Source organism: Muntiacus reevesi, chromosome 6, assembly GCF_963930625.1.
Source record: "Muntiacus reevesi chromosome 6, mMunRee1.1, whole genome shotgun sequence".
NCBI classification, from domain to species: Eukaryota; Metazoa; Chordata; class Mammalia; order Artiodactyla; family Cervidae; genus Muntiacus; species Muntiacus reevesi.
Window position 1 is genome coordinate 92,621,294 of NC_089254.1, and position 17,781 is coordinate 92,639,074.

At 37.7% G+C, this 17,781-nt stretch overlaps 1 protein-coding gene across 2 annotated transcripts in view; it reads left to right on the top strand.

Annotated features, from left to right (window-relative positions):
• EXOC4 (exocyst complex component 4) overlaps positions 1-17,781 on the top strand; it is a 799,876-nt gene that overhangs the window by 649,747 nt on the left and 132,348 nt on the right. For both annotated transcript variants that reach the window (XM_065939451.1, XM_065939452.1), the window contains exon 13: positions 2,471-2,626. In XM_065939451.1, the coding sequence (XP_065795523.1) occupies positions 2,471-2,626 (156 nt within the window). The remainder of the gene's footprint in view (positions 1-2,470; positions 2,627-17,781) is intronic.

Below are 17,781 nucleotides of genomic sequence, written 5' to 3' on the forward strand. Positions count from 1 at the left end.
TGTGGGATTCGTGCAAATGTCAAGTCCCTGTCAGGTAGAACTTGCAGACCTGAATAGCAAACCAGTGTCATGAAAAAAGGAGGAAAATGCAACTAATAGGACATTTGACATCCAAAGTGAAAGGGTCAGTGGCTCAGTCGTGACCAACTCTTTGAGACCCCGTGGACAGTAGCCAGCCAGGCTCCTCCGTCCATGGGATTCTCCAGACAAGAATACTGAAATAGGTTGCCATTTCCTTCTCCAGGGGATCTTCCTGACCGAGAGATCAAACCCAGGTCTCCCACATTGCAGGCAGATTACTTACCATCTGAGTCACCAGGGAAATCCCAAAGAACTTTCTAAAAATACAGAGTTATATAAGAAAAACTTTAAAATCTCTGCTTAAAAATGATTCAGAGAAATAAAGGAAGGATAGAATCCATAATACATGTATAGAACATTTTAGAGGAAAGAAGCCAGTGGATTTGTAAAAGAGCTAAATAGAAAATCTAGAAGTAAAATTCATTGAAAAAGTTGCAAGAAGGAACAGATGGGTTAAACCATAGAGTAGATCCTATAGGGAGACTTCAGGAATTGAAAAGGTAAATGAGAGGTGAGAGAATGAAGTGACTGGGTGAAGGCCACATTCATTTGATACTTGTGTATGTGGAGGGAGAGAAGCTTTCTTAGATAGAAATACTACATCAGGAAAGAGATTCAGTTATTCATTCATTTAAAAGATATAACATAGGGGATTGAGGAATATATTGAGAGAGATCCCAGATATGCAGGAAAGGCGGGGTCATTGGAAGGAAGGGCAGAGAAAGGAGCCCCAAGAGCCTAGATAGAGGAATTATTGCAAGTCAGTGGGGATGAAACAGATTTGAATGTATTTCTATGGAGGATAAGAGGTGAGCTGTTTGAAAGTATATCCTTCAGTCCCCTCCTTTCTTTGACAGATGGGAAGACTGTGGGGTTCAAGCAATGAGGAGATAGAAGACAAAGGTTTAAAAGACAGCCATAGAGGGAAGGAGAGAGGAAGTTGATCAGAGATAGGTAAAAACAATGCCAAAGAATGTTGAGGATTCTTCTGACATGCAGTAGCATAGATTTGTATTCTGTAAGACTGAATACAGCACCCCATGTATAAAAGTATAAAGTTATCTTGTGGGATCAATGCATGTAGATTGCAGAAAGATGCATGAAAATAACAAAAAAACAAAAGATACCAGCCAGAGTAATTTGAGAGGTCTCAGGGAAGAAGATTCTGTAATCTAAGTTTTGTATTGCTGACCACAGTTACTGTTAGAAACCTTTTGCTTGTGGTGAGTGAGAAGAATTCTAGAAATCGACTATGGTTCTCTTATTTATTCTAGTTTATTTTCAGAGAACCAGGGCAGTATTGCTCCCTGCAACATAGAATTTTGTCACCTCAAGTTAGGTTTGTCATAAGTCAAAGTTTTTAGGTGTCAGCAGCTTCTGTCTACGTACATTGTCTGTTGGGTAAAGGAGGTTTTGTCATACATCCAAGCATATACACTATGTATGTATTGTATTTAGAAGGACATCATGTTCTTCAGTATAACCATTATACCAACATAAATTCCTGCCTGTGATGGAGGAGAGAACTTCTCAGCTTCAGAGGGCTCGCCAGCTAATTAGCAGTCCTTTCATAAATAAATGCCATTCTGTCACCTAGAATTGCTGAGGAGGATTTTTAGACCATTGAAATTAGTTACAGTGACAGAAATGTTGAACGGAAAGGGAAGCTTTTTAATTAAGTTGGACCTGAGTGTTCACGATGACTTTCCAGGTATGTTTTGGTAAGAGCAGTGTTAATAGCTCATCCATGGGCCCTATTAAAGGACTTGAAGTCTGTCACTCCAGGTCACTTGTCAGAGCCCACTGGAGAGAACAGTAATCAAAGACTTTTTCTGCCTGACATGAAGGGCAGAAGGTTTCTCTCTGATGGTGGATTTGCTTTGAATAGAGGGATGTCCATGGTTCAAAAAACACCTTCAAGTAGAGCTAACTGGTAGTTTAAACCAAGAAGTCAGAGAACAACCCTTTGTAACACTTCCATCAACGTTCAGATGTCATTTATGTTGTTGTTTAATTGCACTGTCTTTATGGTTAACCCAGTTTTTGTTTGTTCAACATCTTTCTTGAACGAATCCCTTCCCACCCCCCACCCCCAAAAGACCTACCATACACTTTTATTTATCCTTAGGGATTAACTAGGATAAGGGGAGCTAATTAATATTAGTAGTTTCACAATTACTCAACAATGAAGAAACTAAGAATGGAATCTAGAAATGATGTTTCCCACAAAGGTGACCTATTAGTGGATGTCATGCCTCCAGCTGGATAATGGGTTAGGTTAATAAGAGAGATGAGCACGGCATCTTTTTCCAGCAACAAAGGTAGATGGAAAATGCTGATGAAGCCAGGCAGTGTCCTGAAGTGTCTCTTTTCTGTTGGTTGTGTTCAGGGGTATCGTCCAGTCTGAAGAAAAGCTTGTCATCAGTGCGTCTTGGGCAAAAGATGATGATATCAGCAGGCTCTTGAAATCTCTACCAAACTGGATGAATATGGCTCAACCCAAACAGCTGAGGTCAAAGAGAGAAGAGGAAGAAGATTTCATAAGGTAAAAGCATTTAAAAAGTCCTTGCCCTCGTACGTATATGTTATATGTTGCAGTTGTTCTTAACATGCTGTCCAGTTCATAGAACTTAGGTGAGCCTTGTGGAAATGCAGATGTGCTTCCCACATTTGTGCATATACAGTGCTTTATTTCCGGTTGTTTCCTGCATGCTTTGACAAAAATGAAGTCTCTCAACTTTATCACGCAATATTTACCTTTGTACAATTTATTTCTTTATCAGTGAAAACGTGGCCTAATCTGTTGATGCTCTTAAATTTCATGTGGCTGGCCTGGCACAGTGAAATATTTTCACCTCTGTCATTTTAGAGCTGTGTAAATTGGTGGTCAGGTAGGGGAGAAGTGGAGGTAATATTTTGTCACTTTAAAATTAGGTTTATTCTTATTGTCTTTCTGCCTATCCAAGTGAATGAATAAATATTAATAAAATAAAGTAAAAGCACTTTGAAGAAGCAAAGAGCAGAAAAGGAATAAAAAAGTAGTGTCCAGTATTTTACTTTTAATTCATCACAGAGCTGTGAGCTCGTCTCCTTCTCAGAATGTGGGCTGCAACTCTAGATAAATAGACCTTTACTGTTCACGAAGTTAACTGTATTTGTATACTGTGGTGCCATATCTTTACTATTTTATTATGAAAAATTGCTATAGTGCCATTTAAAACTTCCTCAAAATCATGAGACTCAAAAGTTCATCCATAATTTAACATAATGCCTCTTGATGAAGGTGAAAGAGGAGAGTGAAAAAGCTGACTTAAAACTCAGCATTCAGAAAACTAAGATCATAGCATCCAGTCCCATCACTTCGTGGCAAAGGGATGGGGAAAATGTGGAAGCAGTGTCAGATTTCATTTTCTGGGGCCCCAAAATCAATGCTCATGGTGACTGCAGCCAAGAAATTAAAAGATGCTTGCTCTTTGGAAGAATAGCTATAACAAAGCTAGACAGTATTAAAAAGCAGAGTCATCACTTTGCCAACAAAGGTTCTTATAGTCAAGTCTGGTGTGCTATAGTTCACGGGGTTGCAAAGAGCTGGACACAACTTAGCGACTGAACAACAACAATTTATGTTTTCTTCCTTACGTTTCACATTATCTCAGAAAAACTTGTCGGCTAGTTACATTGATATAAGAAAACATATATATGTAAGAAAATACACATATATATGAATATATATGTAATTTTTTAATTAATAGATTTTTATTTGTATAAGGGAGCAGTTTAGGTTTGTCAAAAATATTGAGTAGAAGATGCATAGTTCCCATGTGACCCCTCACCCACCCTTACCCCCCAGTTTCCTCTACTTTTAATACCTTGCAGCAATGAGGTACATTTGTTAAAACTGGTAAGCTGATACCGACATTATTATCAGCTGAAGTCTGTAGTTCACATTGGGGTTCACTCTTTGTCTTGTACATTTTATGTGTTTTGAGAAATGTCTAGTGATGCACCCATTCACCGGTTAAAGTAAATGTAACCATTTCAGTATCACTAAGAATAATAGTTTCTCTGCCCTAAAAATCCTCTATGCTCTTCCTGTTCATCCAGCCCTTCTCTCCTCCAACCCCTAGCAACCCCTGTTTTCTCTTCTGTCTCTGTAGTTTTGCCTTTTTCCAGAATGTCATATAGTTGGAATCATACAGTATGTAGCCTTTTCATATTCGCTTCTTTTGCTTAGCCCTATGCACTTAAGGTTCTTCTCTGTCACTGTGTGGCTTAACAGCTCTTTTTTTTTTTTTTTTTTTTTTTTTTGAGATGTCTGAATAACATTTCATTGTATGGACATACCGGAATTTGTTTTTCTGTTCACCTACTGTCAGGTTTCTTGATTGCTTTCAAGTTTTGGCAGTTATCCATAAAGCTGCTATAAGCCTTCATGTGCAGGTTTCTTTGTGGATATAAGTTTTCAGCTCATTTGGGTAAATACTGAAGAATATGGCTGTTAGATTGTATGACAAGAGTCTGTTTAGTTTTGTAAGAAATTGCAAAACTGTTCCAAAGTGGCAGTCCCATTCTGCATTCCCCCCGACAGGGAATGGGGGTTCCCGATGCTCCATATCCTTGCTAGCATATGGTGGTATCAGCGTTTCAGATTTGGTACGTTCTTACCGGTGTCTGGTGATCTCATTGTTTTCATTTGCATTTCCCTAATGACATATGTCAGACTTCCCTAGTGACTCAGACGGTAAAGCATCTGCCTACAATGTGGGAGACCCAGGTCCAATCCCTGGGTCGGAAAGATCTGCTGGAGAAGGAAATGGTAACCCACTCCAGTATTCTTGCCCGGAAAATCCCATGGATGGAGGAGCCCAGTAGGCTACAGTCCATGGGTTGCGAAGAGTCGGATATGACTGAGCGACTTCACTTTCTTTCCTTTCTTTAATGACATATGATGTTTAGCATCATCTCATTTTTTTTATTTAATAAGAATTTATTAAAGCAGTGACTGCTGCTTAGTCACTTCAGTCGTGTTCGACTCTGTGTGACCCCATGGACTGTAGCCTGCCAGGCTCCTCTGTCCATGGGATTCTCCAGGCAGGAATACTGGAGTGGGTTGCCATGCCCTCCTCCAGGGGATCTTCCCAACCAAGGAATCGAACCAAAGTCTCCTGCATTGAGTCAGATTTTTTACCACTGAACCACCAGGGAAGCCTATGTATGTGTGTGTGTACACATATATATGCATGTATATACATGTGTGTGTGTACACATATATATGTATGTATATACATGTGTGTGTGTGTGTATATATATATAGAGAGAGAGAGAGAGTAAGATATCTGTTTAGATGTTTTCCCATTTTTCAATTAGGTTGTGTATTTTCTTACTGTTGAGCTTTAAAAGTCCTTTGTATATTTTGGATACCACTTCTTTAGTTGACAGGTGTTTACAAAAACTTTCAGTCTATGCCTTGTCTTTTCATTCTCTTCATAGAGCCTTTCATAGAACAGAAGTTTTTAATTTTAACAAAATCAAACTTAATGATTTTTTTAAAATGGACTGTGCTTTTCTGCTGTCTGGTTTTGAGTGTTTTTGTGTAATTCTGCTGTATCACCTTAGTGTATATATATATTTTTCTTTTTTGCTTTTTTAGAGGTTGCACTAGAGTTTGCAACATACTTTTGTGACTAATAAAAGTACATTATAACAGTAGTCCTAATTCTTTCCTCCCAGCCCTTGTAACATTGCTGCCATTTATTCCATTTATCCATAAACTATAATCACTGTATATAATGTTGCTATTATTATTTTGAACAAACTGTTACCTATAGATCAATTAAGAATAAGAGAAGTAAAAGGTTTTATTTACCTGTAATTATTCCTTCTTTAATTCTCTTCCTTTTTAAATGTAGGTCCAAGTTTCTCACCTATATTTTCTTTCTTCCTAAAGAACTTCTTTTAGCATTTCTTATAAAACAGGTCTATTGAAGACAAATTCCTTCAATGTTTGTTGGGAAAAGTGTTTATTTTTTCCCTCACTTTTGAAGAATAATTTCACAGGGTTCAAATTTCTAGGTTGATAATTCTCCCAGCACTTTTAAGTATTTCACTTCACTATTCTTGCTTTATGGTTTTCGAAAAAAAGTCCAATGTAATTTTTATCCTTGTTTTTCTGTGTGTAGGGTAATTTTTTCCTCTGGCTTCTTGCAAAGTTCCTTTCTTTGTTTTTGATTTTGCACTATTCAAATCTTGTATGTGTGTGTGTGTTTCATGGTGATGATCTCTGACCTTCATGGATCATGGTGATTTAATGGATGTCATTGGTTTGGGGAAATTCTCAGTTATTATTGTTTTAATTTTTTTTTTCCTCTTTCTTCTTCTAGTATGCCCAAACATACATTACACCTTTTTAAATTGTTCCTCTGTTCTTGGATATTCTGTTCTGTCCTTTCATTCTTTGTCTTTGGATTTGGCTTTTGGAAATTTTTATTGCCATTTCTTAAAGCTCATTGAGTTTTTCCTTGGTTATGTCCAGTCTATTAAATAAGACCATCAAAAGCATTCTTCATTTCTGTTATGGCTTGTTTGATTTCTAGCATTTCCTTACGATTCTTTCTTAGAGTTTCCATCTCTCTGCTTATATTGCCTCTATCTGCTTACATGTGCACATGCCAAAGGCACAGTTTGGCAAATTTTCATACTTTTCATTGTGTAACCAGTATCCAGATCAAGAAACAGAATAATAGCAACAAAAAACAGGACAAAACGATAATGAGCCTTATATTTCCTCCTGGTCACTAGTCACCTCTTTAAAAGTTACCTGTATCTTACCTTTAAGTACCTAGATTAGTTTGATCTGTTTGGGGATTTTTGTTTTTAATGGAAGCGTGCAGTTATATATTTTATGACTGGCTCCATTTGTTCCACATTATGTTGACAAGATTCATCCATATTCTTGTGTATAGTTCCTTATTGCTCTGTACTCTATATCATATTTCATTATGTGCAGCCCATGGGGTTGCAAAAAGTCAGACATGACTTAGCAGCTGAACAACAATGAATGTGAATACACCACACGTATTTTTTTAATGTTGTATCGTTTGAATGTGTATGTGTGTATATAGGCACTCATTTATTTTACTCCTGTGAGGTACACCTGGGCAGTTTCTAATTTGAAACTGTTACAAATAGTACTCTGTATATTCTACTCTGCCTCTCTTGGTAATCATATGTACATGTTTCTGTTGCTTATATTGTAGGATTCAAATTGCTGGTCATCGCATATGCGTATGTTCAGTTGTAGTGCACACTGCCAAATATTTTCCCAAAGTGGTAGTAAGAGCTAGCCCTCTCAATCAACTTTTTTTTACTGGAGTATAATTACTTTACAATGTTACGTTAATTTCTGCTGTGCAACAAAGTGAATAAGCTCTATGTATACATATATCCCCTCCCTCTGAAGCCTCTTTCCGCCCCAATCAGTTTTATTCGTTGTCTTCAAAAGTTTAGAGTTAAAGGGAAGGGCCCCTAGCCCTATTTAGAAATAGAGAATGCTAATCAAGAGATGAGCCTCCGTATACCACCTCATATGTCTGATTTAAAAGAGCTAGAATTTAGTTCTTGGCTTTGTTCTTTTCTGTATGTGATTTGAATGGTTACATTCCATCTTAAATTTGAAGGCAAAACAAATCATACATATTTTTAAATTTTTTGGTGAATTATTATATCCATGAAGCAAGATGTTGATCTTAGGTGTATAACTCGGTGAAATGTTACATGTTATTTAACTCATGTAACCACCTCCCAGGTCAAAATAGGAAACTTTTCTCATACCCAGAAGGTTCCCTCAAGGTGACCACTGTTCTGGCTTTCATCACTCTTGTTTAGTTTTGCCTGCGCTTGAATTTTATATAAATTTTTCCATATTATCTGGTTTGTTTTGCTGAATGAGATGCCTTAGATATTTGTTCATGTTTCTGCATGCAAATAGACATGGGTTGAAAACACATTCTGTTTGCTTTAACAAAAGAAAAATAATCTTTTATGTCTATTTTGCTTTGTATGTGATCGATTCTTGTCTCTTAATCTATCACATTCTCCATCCTGAAACCAAAGGTAAGTGGAGGGGACATTCTTCATTGATATTCCAAGGTGGTAGAGTTGACAGAGCCTTGATTTAGCACGTTAGAGTGCCGCAGGAGCATGGCATGAGCCAGAAAGACTGAAAAATCACACTCTCCTCCTGTAATTAGTTTTTAAAGCTTAGAGGGCTCTTTGGCGCCTGGATGAATATAGACTCTGGTGCCCTTTGCATTGAATAAAGGTTATGTTCCCTTCATTACTAAATGAGGCCCTTTTCTATTCTCGTTTTTTAACTAAAAAAAAAATAATAAAATGTATTATTTCCTGGCTTAACTTTGAATAAAGGGGGAAAAATAGGTCAGGCCAGGGCCTTAATAGAAAAACGAAATATAGCAAATACCCTTTTGTTCCCAAAGTAGCTGAAAGCAGGCTTTCTAACCCATTGTCTTTGTACCTGTCTTATATATGTATATAGCTATCCTTTTGATATCAGTGGATAGCCACTGATAAAAGCAGTCCTGCTTTCTGGAAATGTAATAAACAGAAGAGATGAGGTGTTGGAAGAAGTAAAGGGGTGGGGAGGCCCTATGTATTAGAGACTGTCCCCCATAATCTGTTACACCCATTTCACTCAGGGCCCCATAACTTCAAAGAATAAGAATCATTTCCCTAGAGCTAGGTGTGAAAATCCTGAAGTGGAAAGATATAATTGACATTTGTCTTGACCAGGAAAGTGTTCGTCACTCAGTCATGTCAGACTCTTTATGACCCCATGAACTGTAACCCACCAGACTCCTCTGTCCATGGAATTCTCCAGGCAAGAATACTGGAGTGGATTGCCATTTCCTTCTCCACTTGACCAGGAAAAGAGTATTCAAATGATAAAAGTTAAAGAATACATAAAACCTACAAATTGTTCTGGAACTCCAGCATGAAGCAAAATGAATGATTAAGCATTAAGTTTCTATGAAATTGTTTTATGTATTAAAACAATCAGAGTTGACAGTGTGTGGCACTGAATAGGGCTTCCCTGGTGGCCCAGCTGGTAAAGAATCCGCCTGCAATGCAGGAGACCTGGGTTTGATCCCTGGGTTGGGAAGATCCCCTGGAGAAGGGAAAGGCTACCCACTCCAGTGTTCTGGCCTGGAGAATTCCATGGACTGTGTTTACAGGCACTATTACTCTCATTCAACAGATAAGGAAACTGAGGTGCAGAGAACTTAAATAATAACTGCCCCAAATTTGCAGAGCCACTAAGTTGACAGAGCTAGAATTTGAGCCCAGGTAGTCTGGTTCGCAGTACTCTTGCCTGGAAAATCCCATGGATGGAGGAGCCTGGTAGGTTGAAGTCCATGGGGTTGTGAAGAGTCGGACACAACTGAGTGACTTCACTTTCAGTTTTCACTTTCATGCCTTGGAGAAGGAAATGGCAACCCACTCCAGTGTTCTTGCCTGGAGAATCCCAGGGACGGCGGGGCCTGGTGGGCTGCCGTCTATGGGGTCGCACAGTCAGACAGGACTGAAGCGACTTAGTAGCAGCAGTCTGGTTCCCAGAGCCAGCACACAGTGATCATCTAGTCTTATATTGGCTAGGAATTTTACTTTTGGACATTTGAGTTATGCCTTCATTTTCATTGACCATCATAATCTTGACTGATATTTTAATAGTTATTTGCTAATGGGTTTTCCTAGTGGCTCAGATGGTAAAGATCTGCTTATAATGCAGGAGACCTGGGTTCAGTCCCTAGGTCGGGAAGATCTCCTGCAGCAAGGAAGAGCAACCCAGTCCAGTATTCTTCCCTAGAGAATTCCATGTAGAGGAGCCTCTTGGGCTACAATTCATGGGGTTGCAAAGAGTTGGACATGACTGAGTGACTCACACACACACTTTGTTGCAGAAATTTATCATACAGATACTTTTACCCTTCATCGTTATTAGAATTAATTATATTTTGTATATTATATTTTTGCCCATTTTTTCCCTTTCAGTAACAGGTTGGTAACAGGATATCCAGCTGTTTGAGGGAAAGACAGGATAATGATACCAGGAATGTATTTGCTTTAAAACTGATTGTCTTACTTCCCTATGAATTATATGTTTGCCTAATCAAAGAAAAGAAAAAAGAAAAGTAATCATTGCTGGTAAAAAGGATACAAATGGGATGACTATTAAAATGATATAAAGCAAATTATGTTGGTTTCAGATAATGTGTAATACAGACCTGAACAAGGAAGAGAAAACTAAAGATTTTTAGTTATTTTTATTTAGAAGATAGCCATTTCATCTGGAGAATCAAATGAGTGATATGTTTATTAAGACTGATTCTTGTTATGTTTTGAGCTGTGTGAACTCAGTGCTTAAAGAACAGCAATTTTGTTTCCAAGTATTCTTTCCACAGAGCAAGGCAATTGCTAAGATCTTATTTGGCATGAGTTCTATATTAAATGTTTAATGAGAGAATAAAAGCAGAAAGCAGGTTTGTACTTTTACTTTCCATGGACCCTGCTAGTACTTCATTGGCCCTCAATAAATGTTGAATGAGTGAAATTGAATTCAGAAATAGGAATGATCACTCCCTCTTTTCTTAAAAATAATTCTGTTTATTTATTTATTTCTGGCATGCTGGGTCTCCCTTGCTGCATGGGCTCTTGTCTAGTTGCGGTGAGGAGCTACTCTCAAGTTGTGGCGCTCCGGCTTCTCATTGCAGCGCCTTCTCTTGTTGCAGAGCATGGACTCTAGGGCACGCGGGCTTCAGTAATTATAACATGTGGGCTTCAGTAGTTGGGGCTCCCAGACTCCAGAGCACAGGCTCAAAAGTTGTGGTGCGTAGGCTTATCTGCCCCGGGGCATGTGGGATCTCCCCGGACCAGGGATTGAACCTGCGTCTCCTGCATTGGCAGGTGGATTCTTCACCAGCAAGCCCCCGGGGAAGCCCTCATTCACTCTTCAAGTGAAAAAACAAAATAAAAAGTGAAGAATAGTGAGCCAGTCACCTTAATTGCAAGAAAATGCTTTCAGCGGCCTCCCAAAGGCTTATTCCTTTTGGAAGCTCACAGGTCTGAGTTCTAGTCCTCACCACTGCCATTAATTAATCATTTTTGTTTTATTTAGGGGTTTGTCTTGGTCTTCACACCTCTTTACTTTCTTCATCCTGCTGAGATTAAACAATTAATAGAAGTAGAAATCTTGTAGGCCTAGGAATGTGTTTAGATGTAAGCAAGTATCAGTATTAATAAAGTAGAACACCAATAAGTTCCAGAAAAATCCCACTTGGAAATGTCAAGGTCCTCAAAATAATATAAACAATGACTTAAAAGGTTCTTGATTAAAAGATTATTCTTTAGAACCTTAAAAGATAAATTTGAAGAAATAAATAAAAGATCTGACGCAGGGGGGAAAAAAGACTTTAGCTCGAACAAAATGTTCGATAGAAGAGAGACATTTATTCTACTATCTCTGCAGACTTAATATGACTTTAAAAATATAATTATAAAAGGAAAGATGAATCAGAAAATGTGAATATATTAAATAAGTACAGGAGTAGAAAATGCTTTGCAAGAATTTTTTTTCTCTCGATAATACAAGATGAAGGTCATGGATGTATGTAGAACACAGACAGACAAGACTGGATGAGAAGCAGACTTAAATCTCAAAATTAAACAAAAAAGACAGGTAATTAACTGGAGACTCAGCTACAAACATATCAATTAATATTCAAGATGATTGAATTAGGCACTTAGTTATTTTATCAAAATGATATGACTCTTGTTAGCATAAGATTGGCGGTAAATGAAAAAAGATGTAAATCTCCTCTATACAGTCCATAAATGCTAGTCTATTGAGACTATTATTCGAGGATTATGATTATCTATTAGTACCATTAAAAAGTCACTAATACAGTATTTCTACATTTTATTTTTTGTTTCATTTTAGATCATGGAATTATTTATCTTTTTTTTTTTAACATAGATACACATTTAATACATCCCTCTTTCTCTCATCTGGAGTCTTAATAAAATTTAAAAGTTAATCCTTCCAATTTAGTCTTACCCACCCCTTCAGAAAGTGAAGCTGAAAATGATGTTCTGTGCCATTGTGTTGGTGGACAGGATACCTGTTATCTCTCTGGGGCAGGAGCAGGAAGAGGTGTTCCTAAGACAGGGTCAAACATGCTGTTCTCTCCCCAGGACCATCTCTACTGGTGGCTGCTCTCTGCTGCAGGCTTAATTCCCTGCCAGATGATGAAGGACCCTTGGCCTTCTCACCCCTGTCTTACTGAACCTTTCCAGGTTCCCAGTCTACCATGCTCTTTCCTCCCCCTGGGTCTTTGCCCGTGGCCATTCCTCTTCCTGCTCGTTCCAGCCCTGCTTCCTGTACCTGTCCCGTCCAACTCTCAAGATACAGCTCGGGTATGAACTCCTCCAGCATCTCCCTTTCTTCATCCCACCCTGCATCCCTCCTGGGTTAGGAGCTCACAGTCTATGGAGGACTTAAATAAGAACTTAGAGTATTGTGAGTGCAGCTGCTAGGGGCAAAGATGATATGTAAATATATTGTAAAAGAGACCAATAGAAAAACTAAAAATAATAACTAACTGGGACATAAATAAGCTAATTCCTCACCATTCATGTCCTCACCTCATACATTCATAAAATGTATATATCAGTGAGTAGTGGTTTCCACAGATTATATGAAAAGATGGAGGTAACATTGAAAGAATTAGAAACAGAATTCTTTTTTTTTTAAGTTGTAGGTGCTTCTTTCTGGGACAAATGTATAAGGTGAGAAGGGGTGGGACAGGGGATCACTGTTCATCATTATTGGCTATTTAACCATGAGTAATTAGTACTGAACTTTTAAATTTTTATTGGTTAAAAATTTTTTTTCCACACATCCTCAAACCCTGTTATTATTCACTGCCAATTCACCAGTTCTCCACAAATACAGTCATTCTAACCTTTCTTTATCCCTAGGGGGGAAAAAAAAGAGAAACTTAATCTGTCTATATATTTCTGCTAATTTTATGCAAAGCTTTACTCTTCTCTGTAGTAGTTTACTTTGACCTTGAGGTTCCTCTCTCTCTGTCTTCCTCCAACCCCCAGCAATTCCTTTATCTCTTCCCCAGGGAACTACCTTCAAGACATGACACTTAGTTGCTTAGTTCTGGAGTCATCACCATTGCTTGAAATCAATTGTTTAATGTCTCTGCTCTGAACAGATGTAAATTTTTTTTTCCAAAGAAAATTGTATGGGAATTTGAGAAATAGCCAGAATCATCAATAAACTGAAATAGTTGATGAGGAAGTTCACTACTATATACATTTTGATTTTTAAATCTGTCATCATTCTTGGTAGTTGAAAAACCAGAGTATGTGTTCAATTAACAATAAGTAATTATTGGTTATTTTAATCTTATGTATTGACCATCTTTTTTGAAGCTTAAGAAGTGTTCTTTTTCTTTATTTTTATTGAAGTATGAGGTACAGTGTTGATTCCTGTTGTAGAGCAAAGTGATTCAGTTGTACATACATATATATGTATTCTTTAAAAAATATTATTTTCTGAGAGATGTTCTATGGACATCTATTGTCTTTTATAGGGATGCATAACTTACAGTGGCTCCTGGCGGGAAAACTACACCTTTGGAAATCACAGCACCTACAGAAAAAAAAACAAAAAACAAACTGTACCTTACTGTGTATATCCCATGTTGCTTGACAACATCCTGCAAAAAAAACTTAGTAACCAGGCTTATTTGAGTGGCTTGGCTAAAGAAAGATGCTTTCACGTTCCAAGCTAACAGAGCATTTCCCATGCAACTTTATTCCAAGTTGAGTCTATATCAAAACTCTGAGCGGTGCCACCAGTTTGAAAATAATGTGCTACTTTGCAATTCATTCTTTTCTCATTGTTACCTAGTATCAGTTTTCATGGAAATTTTCACTGACTTCACACACTGATAGATCAGTTTCCTCATCTGCTTGGGACCAAAAACAGGGATACAGAATGTGGAGAAAAGTCTGAGACTGAGCCCTGACTTCCTGCCCTACCCTGCCCCTAATTCTCAATATGTCTTTAGCCAGGTTCTCTCACTCCGTCCCTCATCTATAGATGCCAACTTTTAAAAAATATGATTTTATTGAAGTTTAGTTGGTTGGCAATGTTGTGTCAATTTCTGCTCTACAACAAAGTGCTTCAGCTATATATACATTCTTTTTCATATTCTTTTCCATTATGGTTTGTCACAGGATATTGAACTGAATATATAGCTCCCCATGCTATGCATTAGATCCTTGTTTATCCATTCTATGTATAATAGTTTGCATCTACTAATGCCAAATTCCCAACCCATCCTTCCTCCAACACCCTCTTCCACTTGGCAATCATAGTTCTGTTCTCTATAAGTCTTGTTTCATACACCATTTATGTCATGCTTTAGTTTCCACATATAAGTGATATTATCATATGATATTTGTCTTTCTCTTTCTGACTTACTTAATATGCGAAACTCTAGATCCATCCAGATTGCTGCAAATGGCATTGTTTCATTCTTCTTTATGGATGAGGAGTATCCCATTGTATATATCCACCACATCTTCTTTATTCAATCATTGTTAGGTAGCTTCCATGTCTTGGCTATTGCAGATAGAGCTGCAATGAGCACTGGGGTCCATGCATTTTTTCAAATTAAGAGCTTTGTCTGGATATATGCCCAGGAGTAGGATTTCTGGGTCATATTTTTAATTTTTAAAATATTCTGGATCTATTTTTAATTTTGAGAGGAATCTCCATACTGCTTTCTATAGTGATTGTACCAGTTTGCATTCCTACCAACAGTATAGGAGGGCTTCCATTTCTCCACACTTCTCCAGCACTTATTATTTGTAAACTTTTTATGATTCAGGTCATTCTGACATGTGTGAGGCGATACCTCATTGTAGTTTTGATTTGTATTTCTCTAATACTTAGAGATGTTAAGCATCTTTTAATGTGCTTGTTGGCCATCTGTATATCTTCTTTGGAGAAATATCTATTTAAGGTCTTCTGCCCATTTAAAAAACTTTTTTTTGTTATTGAATTGTGTGAAATCTTTCTGTATTTTGGAAATTAAGCCCTTGTAGAAACAACAACCTTTGATTCTTGAACCTATATGCTGATTGTGTGTGTGTGTGTGTGTGTGTGTGTGTGTATGCACACATGTGTATGCACACATACTTTAACTAGCATGAGAGTTGAGTCTTCAAGAAAGTTCAGTTCCATGATAAGAGTTCAATTTTTGTCTCTTGGTGAATCTCTGGGCAAAGGGAAATGCTAGAATGGCCGAAACTTGTAAGAGGCAGCATGGCTTGTGGCCCAAGAACAAAAAGCAACTCTGCTTCCATCATGGCTGCAGCTGTGCAAAGTGAGCACATCTGCCACGGGCCTCAGTTTCTCTATAAAATGGTTCATAGAAGGTTGCCACCTTCGGGGGACACAGTCAAGGAACACATTCACAGAGCCAGATTTTAACACAGCATTTTTCAAACTCTGGGTCATGGCATATTAGGGAACTGTGAAATGTTTCTAGTGAACTTTGAACCCACCACAGAAACTAGGACAGAGCCTGAGTAATAGTAGATTCCTAGTAAATATCTGATAAAGAAGGCATGGCCTGATAATAAATAAATAACCCAATTGAAAAATAAGGGTCAGAATTGCCACTTCTCTAAAGGAGATAACACAAATGATCAATAAGCATATGAAAAGATGCTCAGTATTGTTAGCCATCAAGGAAATGCAAATCAAAACCAAAAGATACTGCTTCACATCCACTAAGATAACTATACTATAAAGATTGGTAATCACAAGTATTGGCAAGGATGTTAAAAATTGGAACCATTATATGCTATTGATGAGAATATAAAATTTTGGAAAATAGTCTGGCATATTCTCAGAAGGTTAGAGTTAGTGTATGAGCTAGCAATTCCTTTCCTAGTGTATGCACCCAAGAGAAATGAAAACATACATCCACTCAAACATTTAGACATGAAGGTTTAGAGCAATATTATTCATAATAGCCAAATAATGGAAATAACCCAAATATCCATCAAGTGATGAACAGAATAAATAAAATTGAACAGAACTGTGACATACCCAATGCAATGTTTGGTAATAAAAGAAATACTATTTCATGCTTCAATATGGATGAACCTTGAAACAATGTTAAATAAAAGAAACCAGTCACAAAAGATGATACATTGTATTATTTCATTTATATAAATAGGAATTATATATGAATGTCCAGAATAGGGAGATCTATAAAGGCAAAAAGTAGATTAGTAGTGACCTCGGGCTGGAGTTGGAGGTAAATGAGAAGTCGAATTTCTTTTTTGGAGGAGATAAAAATGTTCTAATTGTATGATTATCTGATACTGTGAGTAAATGTTGTGGTATGTGAATTCTATCTCAGTTGTTCAGCCGCTCACTTGTGTCTGACTCTTTGTGACCCCATGGACTGCAGCATGCCAGGCTCCCCTGCCCTTCACCATCTCCTGGAGTTTCCTCAAATTCATGTCCATTGAGTCAGTGATACCATCCAACCTCATCCTCTGTCATCCCCCTTTTCTCCTGCCCTCACTCTTTCCCAGCATCAGGATCTTTTCTAATGAGTCAGTTCTTTGCATCAGGTGGCCAAAGTATTGGAGCTTCAGCTTCAGCATCAGTCTTTCCAATGAATACTCAGGACTTATTTCCTTTAGGATTAACTGGTTTGATCTCCTTGCAGTCCAAGGGACTCTCAAGAGTCTTCTCCAGCACCACAGCTCAAAGGCGTCAATTCTTCAGCGCTCAGTCTTCTTTATGGTCCAACTCTCACACCCATACATGACTACTGGAAAAACCATAGCTTTGACTCGATGGACCTCTGTCAGCAAAGGGATGTCTGTGCTTTTTAATATGTCGTCTAGATTTGTCATAGTTGCTCTTCCAGCGTCTTTTAATTTCATGGCTACTGTAACCATCCACAGTGATTTTAGAGCCCTAGAAGATAAAGTCTGTCACTGTTTCCATTGTTTTCCCATCTATTTGCTGTGAAGTGATGGGACCAGATGCCATGATCTTTGTTTTTTGAATGTTGAGTTTTTAAAAAATTTTATTAAAGAAAACAATGCCCATGACGGAGCCCCACCTGTGACCAATTAAATAAAACTTTCTACAAGTCAAATTTGGCATCAGGTATTTGGTTTAAGCTTCCCTGGTTAAGTTTTTAATGTCTAGCCAGGATTATGGCTTCTGCTTTAGACTATTTTCCAAGATCCTTCTCAGTGTTAAAGCACCATGATTCCTTAAATCTGGTGTTTTATGTCTGTCCCAGTGAACAAGGGGATTTAAAAGCACAAGGGAATGAACTGGTGGTCACCCCCTCAACACACCTTAATAACAGTCATGATTAATTTCTTTGGCTGACATCTTTGAGTAAGCAACCCAGAAACTCCAATTTCCCTATAACCAAAAATATTTATATTTGTATGTATGTGTACACACACACACATATGTATATATATTTATTTGGCAAGTGTATCAAGAGTATTGCAAGTTTCTAAGTCATGACAGACAGTAAACAAAGAAAGCAAATGAAAAAT